General features: G+C 42.7%; 1 protein-coding gene across 8 annotated transcripts in view; it reads right to left on the bottom strand.

The window, feature by feature from the left end:
* Positions 1-16,520, bottom strand: part of pcloa (piccolo presynaptic cytomatrix protein a) — a 63,624-nt gene that overhangs the window by 3,667 nt on the left and 43,437 nt on the right. For 4 of the 8 annotated variants that reach the window (XM_046379346.1, XM_046379347.1, XM_046379340.1 and 1 more), the window contains 15 exons: positions 16,411-16,493; positions 16,111-16,186; positions 14,878-15,003; positions 11,666-11,774; positions 11,209-11,273; positions 10,632-10,816; positions 10,095-10,145; positions 9,726-9,856; positions 7,955-7,981; positions 6,795-6,888; positions 6,233-6,304; positions 5,890-6,136; positions 2,492-2,633; positions 2,266-2,327; positions 1,269-1,403 (listed from right to left, as the gene is read on the bottom strand). In XM_046379346.1, the coding sequence (XP_046235302.1) occupies positions 1,269-1,403; positions 2,266-2,327; positions 2,492-2,633; positions 5,890-6,136; positions 6,233-6,304; positions 6,795-6,888; positions 7,955-7,981; positions 9,726-9,856; positions 10,095-10,145; positions 10,632-10,816; positions 11,209-11,273; positions 11,666-11,774; positions 14,878-15,003; positions 16,111-16,186; positions 16,411-16,493 (1,605 nt within the window). Of the gene's footprint in view, positions 1-1,268; positions 1,404-2,265; positions 2,328-2,491; positions 2,634-4,517; positions 5,288-5,889; positions 6,137-6,232; positions 6,305-6,794; positions 6,889-7,954; positions 7,982-9,725; positions 9,857-10,094; positions 10,146-10,631; positions 10,817-11,208; positions 11,274-11,665; positions 11,775-14,877; positions 15,004-16,110; positions 16,187-16,410; positions 16,494-16,520 lie in introns of those variants that run through there. The other 4 variants (XM_046379344.1, XM_046379349.1, XM_046379341.1 and 1 more) reach the window with 3 other exon arrangements.

The raw sequence follows: 16,520 nt of genomic DNA, 5'->3' as shown, positions 1-16,520 counted from the left end.
AAACACAAAGCGCTGAATACATAATTATTTTGGTTGTTAATACTGAAAATGGGTTAAGTTTTAATTCTTTTCTGCCGCCAGCCACTAGAGGGCGATAAGCGAGCTGTGACTGCAAAGACACCAGTGTGTGTTTAGAAAGTCAAAGCCACTAAACACGTGGAGAAAAACTTCAAATATACATTCAAACACCAAAACCAGCTTTAGATATCGTCACAGATGCACAAGGCCAACAATAAAGTGTTAATGCTGTGAGTCACTGCTACACATCCTGTAGTTCAGCGCAGTCACAGGCTGTCAGTAGAAATGAATCTTTGTCTGCAGGTCCCATCTGGAGGCAAATGCAAATCAAATGTGTGGCCGTCAGCTTGGGTATTATAGGATGTAAATATTAGAAGAGGAGGGCACCAATCTGTGTTTTATCAAGGGAAGAGAAGCCTGATTTGTGAGTCTGTGTGCACCATGGACACGTCTGTCCAGGGTTCATCATGTTCACATGTCATCCATCTAAATAACGTATGTATATTGTATCTCGATAACACTGGTTAGATATCGCAGGAGACTTTGTGACTCAGTTTTATGCTTGTCTCCTATGACACCAGACAAAATTGATAATCCTAGGTGTTAACTGAAAGCAGCCATGTGAGTACGGCAGGTTATTTTTAATTGTAAAACAGCGTTAAACTGCACAACATATTATTTTTCCAGAATAAATTTATCTTTAGCTTTTTGTTGGTTATTTAAGTTTACTATACAACATGGAAAAAAGCTTGAAAAGGAGACATTATTTATTTTATACAAGGAGTAACGAGTATTCTAGCCATAAAACTGGTAAAATATGACAAATAAATAATGATTTTTATTTTCAAATAACTGAGTCTCTAGAAAATATCTTTCTTTATGCATGTGTGTGTGAGCTACTGCTGTCTTGATGCCGTTTTCAGGCTCGCACACATATATCATTTGAGGCTGTTAAATACATGCCTAATGCTGCTTTTCCAAGGGAATGTTGGCTGGAAAACACCATCACGACACCTGTGGTTCTGCGTCTAAAAAAACTGGCAAGGAGGACCATGTGCCACGTCGGATGCCAGCCTTTCACAAAACAAGTGTCTGTGTGGGCTTCCCGGCTGTCATGTACTCAAATGATATGCAGCACATAAAGTTGTCTTTGAATGCTGTGAAATCCTGAGACACATCTTAAAGAATTTTTGTGTGTATACAGGGATAAATGCAAGTAGTGCGTGTGTGTGCGTGTTATTTTCCATTACCAGGCAGGTGGTCTGGACTCTTGAATTTGTAGGTGATGTTGCGACACTGAAGGATCTCAAGGACCAGGTGCTCACCCTCCGTCTTAATCTCCTTCTTCAGAGCGATCTTTATCTCGCCCATTACCTGGGACTTACCTGAATGCATACACACACACACACACACACACACACACACACATTCAGTCAGCTGGACACAGTGAAATATGTTCCACATAAGGATTTGTTTCCGAGCCATACAACAATATTCAAAGCTGATTCTATCAGTCAGTATTCTCTCAGTCGTTCCCTGACATGAGGCGTCTTCTGTGTGTGTGACTGCCCTCTGCTGGACACTGAGTTTACTCCCATGATGAATGGCTTCAAACGGGGCCTGCAAGCGATCACATTTATTTGTTTAACAAGGATGAGGAGAAGTTTAAGAATCTTCTGCGGTATGAAGGTCGGAGAGCTTGCTGCCAGACTGCGCAATGCGAAGGTACAAAGAAACAATCTCTGTGGTCAACAGAAAGCTGATTACTTCCTGCTCATAGGTTTTCAACACAAGATGTTCCAGATGTTTCACTGGGCTTTTATTGGTTTAACCTTCTGTATCATCTGCTGGTTTGGCAAAGCTACAGAGAGAGTCACAGAAAAAGACTGTAACAACAGCAAACCCTTGGGAATTACGTTCCCCAGTATGGAACGCATGTAGAGAGGCAGAACGACGAACACTGTAGGTGACCTCCTCATTTGAATTGTTGCCGTGTGGCATTTTACACTCATCTCTGCATTAGTCATAATTACTTGACTCAAAACTCAAAACAGGAAGGAAACAAGGAGAAATGAGGGAAATCAGCACTTGTAGACTGACACAAATAACCTGTAACTGAATAGTTAATATTACCAGAAAATCCTGTAAGATTTTTAATGTTAAAAGGCATCAAGACAAGCAATTGTGAATACACACACACACACACACACACACACACACATACTGTACATGTGCTGTATGTCTAACCTTCAATGTCACTGAGTCCCATTGATGATTTCATCACGTCTGTGCCGTTCGGGATCTTTCCACTAAAGAGAGAGGAAGCAAATTACACAACAATTTAACACACTGAGCTGTGCGCCTTCTGCTTCGGAGTGAAAGCTGTGGTGTAGCATCAAACAAACATTTCTAACACATCCCAACTGTGAAACTGAGGCTCTTTGAGGTGAAGGTACTGAGCAAGTCCACTCACAATCGGGGCACCTGGAAGATGGCACTGTCCACCTCGTTTGTCTCTCCCTCTTCGTCCAACAGGCTGTAGGCACTGCCGCTCAGGCCGCTGTCCAACGAGGCCGCTGTGACAGGGGCATCGCCGGACCTGTAGCTCGAGCGAGCTGCGCAGAGACACGACCACACCCATCACGACAAAGAGACAGGAAGGAAAAAACTGCACCTCTGCCCGGTCCAAGAACGTAACAACTGGGGCCAGGAAGCGTTAGTTAATATCTGCTGCAGTTATAATCCATCATAATCAACTTCACACTTGAAATAATTAATGCCACAGTCAAAGGGGGAGCTTATTCAAATCACACAGGATTGGGTTGTGATGAACAGCACACAAACACTGAGGACGAGCGAGAAGCATATGAACAGTGAAAGAGTGCACTTAGAATCTCTCACTCAGACAAAGACAAGACTGTAAAAAGTCACATATAAAGCGTTAACATGAAAGAGACAAATAAATCCAGAGAAATATCACATGTATATGTTTATGCAAATGTAGACCAAACAAGAGGCACATAGACCCTACTGACATTGTTAGTCATCTGTATGAACTGTTACTAATAAAACAATATCTCAATCTCAGAATTACTTTAAAAATCACATTATATGAGTATCGTTTCATATCTGGAGGACTTTAAAGGAAGATTATGAGTGTATCTTTTTTTTATTTAAAAAACTGTTTATATGCACCTTATTTTAAATACATGTTTAAATGTTGAATATGAACGATGTGAGATGCGTGGATGTGGTGCGGAGCAGGATCCATGTCAACACGTGTTTTCTTTCTGGCCACTCAACGCATCGTCGGCATCGCAAAAGCTCACTAATACGAGTTGAATGAAGCAATGGAGGAGTCATGACGCAGCAGACAGAGCAGTGTGGCACAGTGTTAACTCTCAGTGACTCACATGACAGTTTGGGACATTCATTTCCTGGTATTAGTGAGCTGTGTTGGTGGCCGTTAAGAAAGCGTGTCTTGCTGCATGAATCTCTGGTGATGTGGCGACTTTGTGCAACTTTCTCTCTCTGTCCTCCTGGCTCTTTATTATTAGCTTGTAAGAATCTCCTCTCTGTTTCTGCAGGTGTGCGTTAGTAGTATCGCATCCTCTCTTTCTCTCACTCTCTCTTTCTCTCCTTCCTCCATCTGTGCTTCAGTCACACGACAGAGAGGAGGCCTCTTGGGCAAACGCTCACCTCCGATGCTCTGCGGCTTCTCTTCTGACACAGCTTTCCTGAGGGTCAGGTGTCTGCCGTCTGCTCTGCTCCCTTTGGCCGCCGCAGCCGATGGCAGGGCAGGCAGCCAATCAGACTGGGCCCTCTGAATGGTGAGCACGCCCACCACGCTGTGTCTCTGGTGCCTCAGTGAGAGGTGGCCTCTTTGGCCTGGATGTGTTTGATTTCGCAGGTGCAGGTCAGATGTTGGGGTGGTGGTGGTGGGGGGGGTTTCAACGGCAGGAAACACAGGTCAGGTCATAGGGTCGCAGTTTAAGATGGAAGGCGGGAGGAGCAAGATGGAGATTCAGAGAGCGGTTCATCTTCACCAGGGCAAACCAGCTTGACTGTCATTCACATGCAGCCACAGTGTGCAGTGCACATTCACCCCTCCTGCATGTCACTAAGAGGCGGGGTGTGCAGCATCTACTGAGGTGCATTGTGGGTCCGGTAGTTGTTCAAACAAAAGAAGGGGTTAGCGGACTGCATGCACAGCCATCTCAGTGGAGGAGCTCCAGAAAAGCTGGTCGTTGTTTGTTAACAAAAAGGAAATAAATTTAAAAAAAATAAATAAATAAAAGCCAAAAGAGGCTAATGATATTTTGGGGGGTGGGGGAGGGGATCGGGATTGCAACTTTCTTCTGTTTTACTGCTTGGGTCAATTCAGGCAAAATTATTTAATTGCTAGCTGGAAGCAGAAACATTTTCCCATTGAACACTATGAAGTGAAGTTGTGGCGAGTTTATAATTTGCTATTTTGGTCACTCTGAACTCTGCTGCTACTTTTTCCAGTTTTCATGCTGTCATACTTTTACTCATCCTAAGTAAAGTTAATATATTTAAATCCCTAATCAAAACAGTAAAACCTACCTCAACTGAGGTAAAAGTAATTATTTCTGTTTAACCTCATATTAAATTAGTATTAGAAAATAAGATTTACAGTTTACTTTTTTTTAAAGGTTTAGATATTTTTAAGTTAGAAACGCCCTTCATTAAGCAACCATTATGCCTCTTTGGGTTCACTGTAAGAAGGTCAAAGAAGAGTGTGCTGCAGTACAGGTGAGATGCTGCCTCTACACACTTGTGAGTACATACAGAAGAGAAGCGGTGAGGGGTTTGACACACTGTGAGTACAACAGAGGACCGGACTGGAGGGCATAAAGGGGCAGGGGAACCAAGAACTGAAAAGGAAACTAAAGAAACTGAAAAAAATAGAACTCAACAGAAGGTCGAACAGATGAGTGCGAGGAGGCCATGCTGCGTAGGCTTTATTTGCGTCTTGGTTTACTTGGTTGGAGGCGTTGCGGCGACTGCTGTTGCCGCTGCGACTGCTGTGGGGCATCGCCCGTTGCTATGGCAGCGCCTCTGCCGCTTCCTGTGCCGCTGTCCTGATGGTGTTGCCGTGCAGTGCTTTTGCTGGAGCGTGAAGCGCCGTGCGAGCGAGAGTGTTGGCTGTGTCCGTGGCTGTGGCTTTGGCTCTGGCCCTCAGACGGGGAAGGCTTCGATGTGCCAGGGCTACTGTGAGATTTCTCGATAGTGGGCACCTGCATGTCTAAAACAACCAGATTCACCAAATTACCAAAATATTTTTTTTTTAACTTAAGTGAACTTAGCCGTTGCTACCTTTTCTGTACCACGTGTAGTGAATGATTAGCTGGTGAGTGAAAAACTCCATTTAGCCAGCATGGTAACTGCCTAGTTAAGCCCACAAATTAAGCCTAAATGTGATAGTTATTTTTCTAAATTAGGGGAGCAATCAAAGCCTTCCACCCTGCCATGTCACGCTCTGCATTAGAAGAAGGATAGTAGGAAACTACCGCTAGGCCTCTGGGCGGAGTGATATCATGGCAACCAAGAAAACAGACCACGAGAAAGCGAAAAGCATGAAGCTCAAGCTATGACTGGTGTGCAAAAATGGGCATAGGAAGGTGCTGCTATAAAGAAAGGACTGCAGAGAGAGAAACAGGCAGACAGAGGTAGACACCAAGATAGTGGCAAGATACAGACGAGAGAAGTCATGACAGGTTTCGCAAAGAAGAAAGAAAAACAGGATACGGAGAAGAGGGGAACTGGCAGAAGCAGCACAGTATAGAAGGTTGTTATGGGTTGACGGCGATAAAGTCAAGCAGGGGAGGGAATTTCATTGCATCCTACCCTTGGCTGGATCGGGAAAGATCCCGTGGCTGCGGCTCTTGATGACAGATGATTTGGGGGAATCCTGATTGTCATGCGAAGAGCCAGTGGTTTTAGGGGAGGAGTGCTGTGAGGAGGGTTTAGAGGAACTGTGTCGGCCCTGGCCTGAGTGGGAGCGCCGGTGGTGGTCCCCCTCGCTCTGCTCCTTCAGGGGAAGCCACCGCGGGACATTGTCCAGCTGGGCTGTGTTGGACAGGTCGATAAGGACCTGGGGGCAAACAGAGCAATTTAGTTGATGAGCAGATTCATGATAATGCATCAGTGCCCCACTGATCAAGAACTGGGGATTCTCAAAGAAGTTTACCTCTCCTAAGAAATCGTTGGAGGAACCTTTGTCGTAGTCCCACACGCTCACTTCCAAGGTCTTCTTCCTCAACTGACGCACACACACAGTAAAAGAGTTAATGCATCTCTACGGTAACCTCTCTTGGTCGAGTGCACGATAAAAATGGCAAAAAAAACACCATATGATGTGGGTTTAAAGAGGGAGCAGCCACGCAAGCAGCTTTATTTAAAAAAAACAACCAAAATCCACAAATTTGCTATGACTGATATGATTCCAATGAATCTAAAATGGGATCTGATATGCTATAATTAAATCCCAACTGCACATCCATCTGTTCTACTTAAGCCAGTGGCCACAGTGCCAGTCAGCATGCCAGCAGAGAAAAGATTTTTTTTTTTGCCCATTTTCATGGAATAATGTTATATATTAGCATAATTCTTTCCAAGTTATTAACTCATAATCTTTCATCAGATATTTTATATATATTATGACCCTGTCAATGCCTTTAACCACGTCAAAAGTTCTGTGACACCGAGCGTGTGCAACCATTCCTGTGAGGAATGTGTGTCTGATCACATACTTGCTCCAGGAGGATGTTTTTATAGATGACAGTCTGGTTCCACTCGGGGTTCAGAGTCTTGCCAGCGTGTTTGGACCTCCTCTTGTTTTCAGCACTGGGGGGAACACATCACAACAAGATACAACACGGTCACAGACGCGCAAAAGCCCCACAGGTTTGGTGGACCACCACGATGCAGTGAGCACAATATAGTGGAGTAGGGCACAATGTGACAGGAGAGAATGAATGCGATACACATTGTTTGGATGTATGAGCCTACGTGCATGGAAGGCAGGCTATGATGTCAGGGTGCGCTGCAAAAAAGTCCATTTAGATGTCCATCAAGTCATTTAGTCTGATGAAATTTTGATATCCTAAAACAAGTGAAAATGTATGCCAGTAAGGAGGGAGAGGCTGGGTGATTTCTGATCAGTTTCTTGTTTTGTTAAGTCATCCAGGTAGATGCTTAAAGAAGTCAATAGCAAAATATGATTCTCCAACTAATTTCACCTGTTTTGAGGAAAATAAATACATCAGGGCAGACGCACCGAAATATAATGAATGACTCTTTAAGATGGATGTTTTTTGCAGTGGGTTTGATTTAAGATTGCAGGATATGAGTACGTCAGTAAGAGTTAGTTTTGTCAGGACAAGGACTAAAGTAATGGAATGAATAAGGACTGCAGAGCAAAACAATGGGATCGTGTACTGGGTGTGGTGGGGCGTTGAGGGTACAGTAAGATGTCAGCACATTACTGAGGGATTTCAATCACAAAACAGGGACAAACTGAAGGGTGTCAGGTTTAAAGTTAAAATTTCTAATCACAAGGTACAGGAACAAAAACAGACCATCTACCAAGAAAACACAACAGTTAGCTGGGAAAACAGTCAGTCAGCACGAGAGGCTATAAGTTTATATGTGATATGTTAAAGAGATGGGAAGATGTTAATATTTAGAGTTTCAACTGGTCTAAAATGAAAAGTGACAAACCCTAAATGTGAGTGGTACATCATGAACATAAGGGGACCAGGAAAATGCACAGTTTAAGGGAGTTAGTGGAAGTGACTCGTATCAATAAGCTTCCGATCAGTTAGAAAAACAACGTGGACGTTTTGTTACCTTCACCAAACTGACGACCAAATTTCAACCAAAACAGAACCAAAGTGGGCAAGTCACATACCTGGCGTTCTGGACAACCATGACCTGACTGAGGGGGTCCAGCATGCATTAAATATAAAGAACAACATACAGAAACAATAGTCAGAGGGAGGGTGGGGGGGTCAAAGAGAGTGTGTATGTGGGAAGGGGAGATCACTGTGTTCAACTTTACTGTGGGGTTTATTGTGTGTTTGGCAAAGGGGCAAGAGTGGGGACCTGTGGTGTGCTGCAGAGGCGGTGGACTGAATATGTGCTTCAGTGTCTCATGAATAGCATGTACAGAATGTGTGCTGAGGCTTTCAGGTGATGTAACACATCCATTGGCAAACATCGTGGAGACCTGCTGCTCATGGGCCCGAGTGAACAGCTCACCGCATTTATAAGCCTTTGCCACTTGAATGGAATTCAGAGGTCTCATCCTAATGCATGCAAACAACAAATTATAATCTAAGTTTAAATAGTTCAAGAGTGAACAAATTATCATTATCTTACAGAGCACCACTGTTTCTCATCAAAAGAAAATATGAAAACCAAAATGAGTAACCCTTTGTCTTGGCTGACATAAACTGCAAGCTGTAGTGCTTTAAATGACAAATTCCTGCAGAAGACAGGGGTAAACAACCTGTAAACCTATGCAGGTGTTAGTTTATGGGTAGCTGTTGGTTGCAGAAGCTCTAAGAGCTCCTCAATAACAAGTCAAACAAGCTGACTGGTTCATCAAACATCCTGGTTGAGAAGTTTTCTCTATTTTGTATTTCAGTGTTTGCGCATACATTCTCTTTTTCCTTGTTGCAGAGTCTTTCTGACTACCTGTTTCACTGCAGGAGCTCCATGTGGTTGCCAGGAGATCTGTAATGTAACTGAAAAGCCTCCGTATGGATTGCAGTTGGCACTCTGACAGCTGTGGGCATGTCCATGTATACACACATGAAGCATATACACGAGTATTTGCACACATGTGTCTAAGTGTGCTTGTTACAGTAGTCTGGCTGCAGGGCTTGTGGGTGCGACTCTGTCAGTAACTTTAACTTAACCCTAACCCTATCTGAAACCCACAGTGGTGTTTGCACCTGCACAAGTCAAAGTGAAGGTATGTGAGATGGCCTGCAAAGTCCACATCCATAGATTACTGCTTTTATCTGAAACGATCCCAGGTAAAAACACTCTCTCGAGGGACTCAGCACGGCAGAGAGGGTGAGAGAGTCAATTACATTACAGCGCAATCACACAGTGGACTTACGAGGGAGTGTGGATCGTATTGCGAGAAAATATGAGAACTATTGATTTTGACTGCACTCACACCTGGAGTAGAACACCCATCAACAAGGGGAAACATCAACACAAGAATGCTGACAACTTCATATCATTTACATTTACATCTAAGTCATTCAGCAGCGATAAGCGACAAGAAACTCATATCACAAGAAACCACTGGAACTACCTTATAAAATATGTGATGGACCTGACATGCAGTGTGTAGGTGTAAAGAAAGGTCATGTGCTACACATTAAAAGGTGTCATGGTAAGCCAAAATCAATCGTAAATCAGTTTTAAAATGAATGGAAATTGCATCTGAGCTTGGCCTTTGCAGCATAGTAATATCAAAGTTGGTTTATCTCTCAAATTCCTTAGCCAAAAGTGGTGTAAGAATACAGAAAACTATGAAAACAGTCACATTTTACTCACTTCTATCTTTCTAAATCAACAAAGCCTGTTAGCTTAAGTTTTACTCTCTCATCCTACAAGAACTTCTAAAGGCAGGTGTGCTTACGGTTTCCACACCCTTGACTCACCCTCTCCCTGGTAGGAGATAAACTTTAACAAAAGGGTCAGAGTAGCCATTGTTATCCCGCGGGACAAGGTTTCTGGCCTGCAGGACATGAACGATCAAGTTGCCGAGCTGCTTGTCGTAGTGGATTTGAAGCTGCAAAGAGAAGCACATTGAATTACAATGGATTCGATTGCATTAGGGGAGAGACATGATGTAAGAAAACTGAGTCAAAAAACTGTCTGCAAGTTTTAAGATCTTAAAATACAGGATTCACTTTGTGTTTTCATGCATTTATTTAATTCTGTGTTTTTGAAATGCTAAAAGACAACAAAACTAACCATACCCTTACTTCTAAACCTTTAAACAGAGCTGATCTTTTTGTTTCACAGACCTGTATCTCTCCAGAGATGGGGTGGGTCTGGGTCTTCATTCCCTCTGCAGTCTGTAAGAGATTAAAGCAACGTGCTTAGATACTGCTGCATGAAAATCTGTAGGTGGATGCTGTGTGTTTAGTGGTGGGTGTTCATACTGTACAGCATGTACTGACTGCACTGTGCTTCATGCAATGCTTGAGGTTAAACATCTGCATCTGTTCTGATATTCATTTTACACTTAACAAGTGATAAATGTTTTATGCAGTAGGTTTTAAAATATGTTCCATTAATTTTATGTTCAAACTGGGATGCAAATTATAAATAGGCCTAAAGAAATGATTTTTATGACTGATGATGCTTGCCAAAGCTCCCTGGTAAGTTAATGAAACAAAACCAGAAACTGCAGATCTGCTCTATGAGTAACCAGAAAGCAATTTGTCCAGCCGTTCAATGTTGTAATTAGGCTCGTAATGATACTGCACTTTGGGAATGAACTTGTGACCAATAACAACATTTCTTGAAACTGCACGACAAACAAAGCCGCCCAGACTCACCTTGTTGCTGTGGCGTTTCTTGCTGACGGAAGGTGATCCAGGCTGGCCGGGGCTGGAGGTTGCTGAGGTGGAGGCAGGCAAGCCGGAGGAAGTGGTGGAGGTGGGAGCCTGCTGCTGGGACACCTTCTGCAGCTCAGCTGCCAGTTGCTTTGGGTCAACACCCGGAGACCGAGGAGGTCTGTCACCTAAGGGGGTCCCACCAGACACACAAGTACGGCATGATGCAAAAGCACTCACATAAACCAATGCAAGACGACAAAGGCATGATCATACGCAAAGATCAACTTCCCACAAAGACAGACAGTGAATTATGTGTAGATCAAGGCTTAACAGTGTAGTAGCTCTTCTGAGAACAATTTAATGTTCCCAGTGTAATGCAGACGGGTGTGTAGTAATGATGAGTGATGCATGAAAGAAACTGAGAAAATAGGGAATTGTGGATGAAAGTGATATAGTGATAAAAGTCTAAAAACTGCTGGAGACAAAATTTGGAAATATGGAGAAATTAGGGATGGTGGTGGGGGAAAAGTGAGCAACTGCATAATGAGGTTGGATTTATAGAACTACCGTAGCTCACCTTTGCTTTGCTCCTGGAAGTCCAGGTGATCAGACCCTTCAGACTCAGCCAGCATGTTGAGATCGCTGAAAGACAGAAAACATTGAAAAAATCGATTGCTTTCAGCTCAAAAACAGTAAAGCTTACAATGATGACTTACTTTTAAATAATTAAAATGAGAAATCGGGTTCTATTTGAAAGGCAGACGTCTCAGAGAATTTCATGTGTAATTTAAGGGGGAAAATGAGCCTTTGAAACTAATGACAACGACTGGGAAAAAAAGAAAGAAGAATGGAGTTGGACATTTGTGAGATGAAAGGGCAGGAAATGTAAAAAATGAACAATGACTGTACTGAAGATGATGAATCAATGATAAATCTGAGCGATGATTAAAGTATGAAGAAGAAAACGACAAAATGACATGCTAACAATAGAATGCAGGAGAGAAAGATAGAAAGCGACAAGAGGTTTTACTCACAGTCTGACACACACTTCTGCTTCATTACACAGCTGTCCGACAAGCCCTTGTACTTCCTCATAGGTTTTCCCCGTCAGAGGAACACCATTCCACTCCAGGACTTGCATTCCTATACACAGTCCCAATACGTGCACATAAACACACACAAGAAAACAATCAAAAATGCAGCAGATTTAAAGAATGTCTGTTGATTGCATATTCTCTAATAAGTTGTACAATCATTTCAGCTCACCCCAAACCAAAGCCTTGAAGTGAAGCCTTGCTTCAGACCATTTCATCACTTCATTCTAAAACCAAATTTACGTTAATCCGAACGAGGGACCAGCTCAGGGTCTAACATCCAGCCTTTGATTAAACTCACAGGGCAAAATCTTTTGAGAGAAAACAAGCTTTGATTCTTGTACTCAAATGACATGTGCATTGGACTGCAAGCCAGGACCGGAGAGATAAATGCTGGTGACAGCCCAAACAGCAGCTGTGTGACAAAGCTGCTCGTAGAGCACTCAGGCACAGAACTGGATTCAAATGAACATGAAAATGGCCTCATGTTATTCCAGCTATAAAGCCAAAATTTGCAGGAAAATATTTCACACGTAGAAAATACAGAATCCAATCTGTTCGAGGAATGACAGATGTCTCTTAGAAAGAACACATCATTTCTTTATACTTAATGCAGCAGTGAAAGCTTATATGAATCCACACAGCACAGCAAACCCACTGCATCCTCCACAGAACACACCCCGCCTCACGGCAGGACTTACACAGATTGAAACAGCTCATCAGGAGGGTCTTCTGTTTGCGCCGATACTCTCGAGCTGCATGTGTGAGTGACAGGGAAGCTGCTGTAGTTTCACCCTGATATTATCCATCAAATTGTTCACACTCTGTGGCTCGCGTGTGTTTAAAATTTCAGCGATCAGACAAACAAGCATGTACTCATAAACTCTGATTCTGTTGCTTGTGACACTGAGCTTCTATGCCCGTTGAATCTGACAACGTTTCCCCACATTCACACCCCAGAGGGTGAGATGCCGCACTCCAACTGGCAGAACCAAAGTGCTTTGAAGCCATTCTGCTCAGTGTTGATGACAGGGTTATGGGTGTTATCATGGTTGAGTTGTCCTTGCGGCTAACAACACCCACCACAGATGGATCTTGACTCTTGGACTGAAGCAGTCATTGACAGGCTTTGTTTGCTAATGATTTTGGTTAACCCTTAGGCTGTTAATGTTCCATCCATCCATCCATTTTCTATCCCTCTTATCCGTCAGGGTTGCGGGGGGGTGGAGCCTATCCCAGCTGACCACGGGTAAGAGGCAGGGTTCACCCTGGACTGGTCGCCAGTCAATCGCAGGGCTGACACACAAAGACAGACAACCACACACGCTCACACCTGGGGGCAATGTAGCGTAGCCAGTTAACCTAATGTGCATGTTTTTGGGACTGTGGGAGGAAGCCGGAGTACCTGGAGAAAACCCACGCAGGCACAGGGAGAACATGGAAACATGGGTCCAGACTGGGATTTGAACCCTGCTGTGCGGTGACAGTTCTAACCACTGCACCGCCGTGCCGCCCCTGTTTATGTTCCTGCAAAGCTAATTCCCATCATTCTCAGCTGAACCTTGTGTTTACTGTTAATGGCAAAAGCTAGCATGCTAACATGATAGATTAAGATGGTGCACATTGCAGCTGTAATGTCACAATTGCTGTTGTGAGTGTTTAAGCTGATGTTAACAACATTAGTGTCTTGCAGAGTTGCTAGCATGGCTGTAGAGGTTAGCTTTGTTTTGACATGATCTACATTTATAATTCACCTTCTAGCAATGAAATCTACATTTATTTTGTTACACTTGGGATCTAGTAAAGCTGCCAATTTTCACTGGAACCTTCTTAGAAGGGTTTTTTGAAAGAAAAAAAAGAAAAGGGAGGATACACAAACCAGAACTGAAAGTACAAAAAGAATTGCCCACGCTCAAACACACACACACACACACACACATCCGCAGAGCACAGACAGATGGATAGCAAACTACACAGGTCCAAACCAGGCTACGTTTCTCTCTCCCTATCTCAGCATCCATACATCACCACTGTGGCAGCTTCAAAAAGGCTCCAGCCATGGCTTTACCAAGAGTCACACACCCTCAGTGTGGCTCAACACAGAGATTTAAGGGGATTATGAGTAGCACAGATTGACTTGGAGGGCGAGAGGGTTAACTGTTCCCAGACTCCCCTTTGTGAAATCAATAGCACCTCATGAAATGTGTTCCTGTTAATATACCACAAGACGATTTATCCTGAGGTGTTGTCAGTGAGAGGTGTGTTAGGGTGCAATCACAGGTTGTATATTTCCAGGTTAGTGCACGATGGCGAAACATGAAACAGAAGTGGCTTTAGGTTTATTCATGAATATATCAAATATTACTGCTTTATAAACTCTACATCAACTCCATTGTTTATCTACTAATTTAAAAGACTCAAAGTATTCTGAAAGGAAGAAAGTACTGCAGTGGACTATGCATCTGCTGTTTTCCTTTACGTCTCTATGTTGGTGGTCTTGTAGTGTTTCTAGATGACTGGTGTCCCCTGAAGTGGCCCCCTGACCTTCATGATGTTTGCTGTTTTGGGGGACTTTCTTCTTTTCTTTTCTTTTTTAATTAATTTCACAAACACTAATTACACTGACACAACTGACACATTTGACATAAATCTGTGGAGTCAGTACCGGCTAACAGTATGTTCTTCATTTAGTTAGACTGATATCGGCCAAATACTTTTTTTGTGAATATCGTCATGTATTGGCAGGTATGAAACAGATGAGGATGGGCATCTTAATACAGACATGAATTTGTATTTAGCTTGTTTGGAGTAAATTGAATAATTCTTGGAGCTGTGTGTGTTCTTGTGTTTGTGAGAGTGATAGTAACAGAGAGGTTAGTGTGACGGATTTATGACTGCACAACTGTTCTGCTAATCTTAGCACAAGGAATAAACTTGTAATACAACAGATTTTATTCGTATTCACTCATTTATTCATATAGGTATAAGAAGTAATAATACCATGCAGACATGAGAGTGACACCAATCAAATGATCTCACTCTAAGTGAATAAGCACATTCCCCATAAAAAAACTATAAATGAACATGAACATTACATCATGATCATAATACCTTTTCTAATTTATTTTCTTTATAAATAACTAAGAGCTTACCTTCAAGAATCTTTCCTGTTTGTTCTGCAGCTCCACCAGGTAGGACTTTGGCAACATAAGCTCCAATGTCTCCATTGCAGCCGGGGACCTCTTTCCCTCCAACAACACGGATACCCAGACCATTTCCTGTTTAGGACCAAAACAATAAAGACCATCATCAGTCTGTAGTCTCATTGACATTTATCATCTACCTTTTTATAATGGCTACACATGCATTTCACAAACCACCGTCTATAAAATTTTGTTTGTTATTCCCCAAAATAAATGATGTGGTAGCTAAATTCAGTCATGATGGAAAAAAAAACACTCCTGTTAAAAGTAACTAGCTTAGCATCGCAGCAGTAGTGATTTGGTATGTTGAGCTGTTGAAATCATTTATTTAAATTTATTAAATTAAAATTAACTGAAAACACAAGAAAAGCAGATTTAATTTTTATAACTAGAATAATTTGTTCCAAAAGTTTTGTTTTTAGTGTTCTGTAGACTGAAAGGCAGCTATGCAGTAATTTAGTCAGTCTGAAAGCTTGAAGGTCCTTTGCTTCTGTAGTTACTGTTCCTCCACAACTCACATACAAAAATGCCTTCACCTGAACCAGAACCAGAACCAGAACCTCCCTCATTTCACAGAATGAAACACACTAACATGGTTATGGAAGCGGTAACAAAATGACTGAAACAAAATGCTTCCTTTGTGGGCTGTTTGTTAATTGCATAAGATAATCCTGAGCGTGAGGGATACTCCATTTTAAGCAAGGCAATGACTGATGAGCGTGGAGAAGAGCCAAATCAAAAGGGAAGCCAGGAAATGAAATGTCTGCCTGCTTTGAGCCTGGAGGAATGGTGTGATGGAACGTGATGGCAGGGGATGTGACTTGCCAGTTTTTTGAGATCTGGCATGAACATCAAGTAAATAAAACGCACGAAGAGTGCTAGTCATGCTCTGTAAACCTAATGAGACGATCCTCATTAATGTGTAAATTTTAGTGTCTTCATCATTTCTGAGCAATTTTGAATCTACTGTATGATTATTCACATTCAATAAAACAAAAGCGATGTCTATGCTATAAGCGGCACATATTTGATGCAGTCGGTAAGCAATGGGGTCAATAAACAAAGCATGCATCACAGTCAATTACACATTAGCTCGAAATATATGCCTCTTTGAATCCATATTATAGCATGCTGTTGCTGCTGAATGAAATGCATATGTGAATATAAACCGTGGTACCTTACCTGAGACACTGCGGTCTTTGGGATCCCTCTGCAGTTTGACCCTGAGGTGAGGGAAGGGGTAGTACAGGCCTTTCCCCTGTGGCCCATACACAACAGTGAGATGTCATGCATGCACAGGGTAAATGGGAAACAGTTCAGTATGGATTCTTTATAACATGGACATATGTATGTGGCATTTAAATGCCTTGCGACTGAGTGTGGGAGCATGCATTTCATTACTGCCTGGACTTGTTGTACATGTGGTAAGTTTACTGCAGTGTCTGTCCGTACAGTGCGATTGGGTGTTTTTTCCTGTTTCACCTGTCGCTTCTCTTGTCCATTCTCTGACCGTCCGTCTCTAGGTTTGTCAAACCAGTCTGTCTCTTCTCGTCTAAGATGGTAGGCTTCAGGAATAAAAACAAGCAGAACTT

The sequence above is a fragment of the Scatophagus argus genome, chromosome 22, assembly GCF_020382885.2.
Source record: "Scatophagus argus isolate fScaArg1 chromosome 22, fScaArg1.pri, whole genome shotgun sequence".
Classification (NCBI taxonomy): domain Eukaryota; kingdom Metazoa; phylum Chordata; class Actinopteri; family Scatophagidae; genus Scatophagus; species Scatophagus argus.
This window is presented reverse-complemented; position numbering and strand designations above follow the sequence as displayed.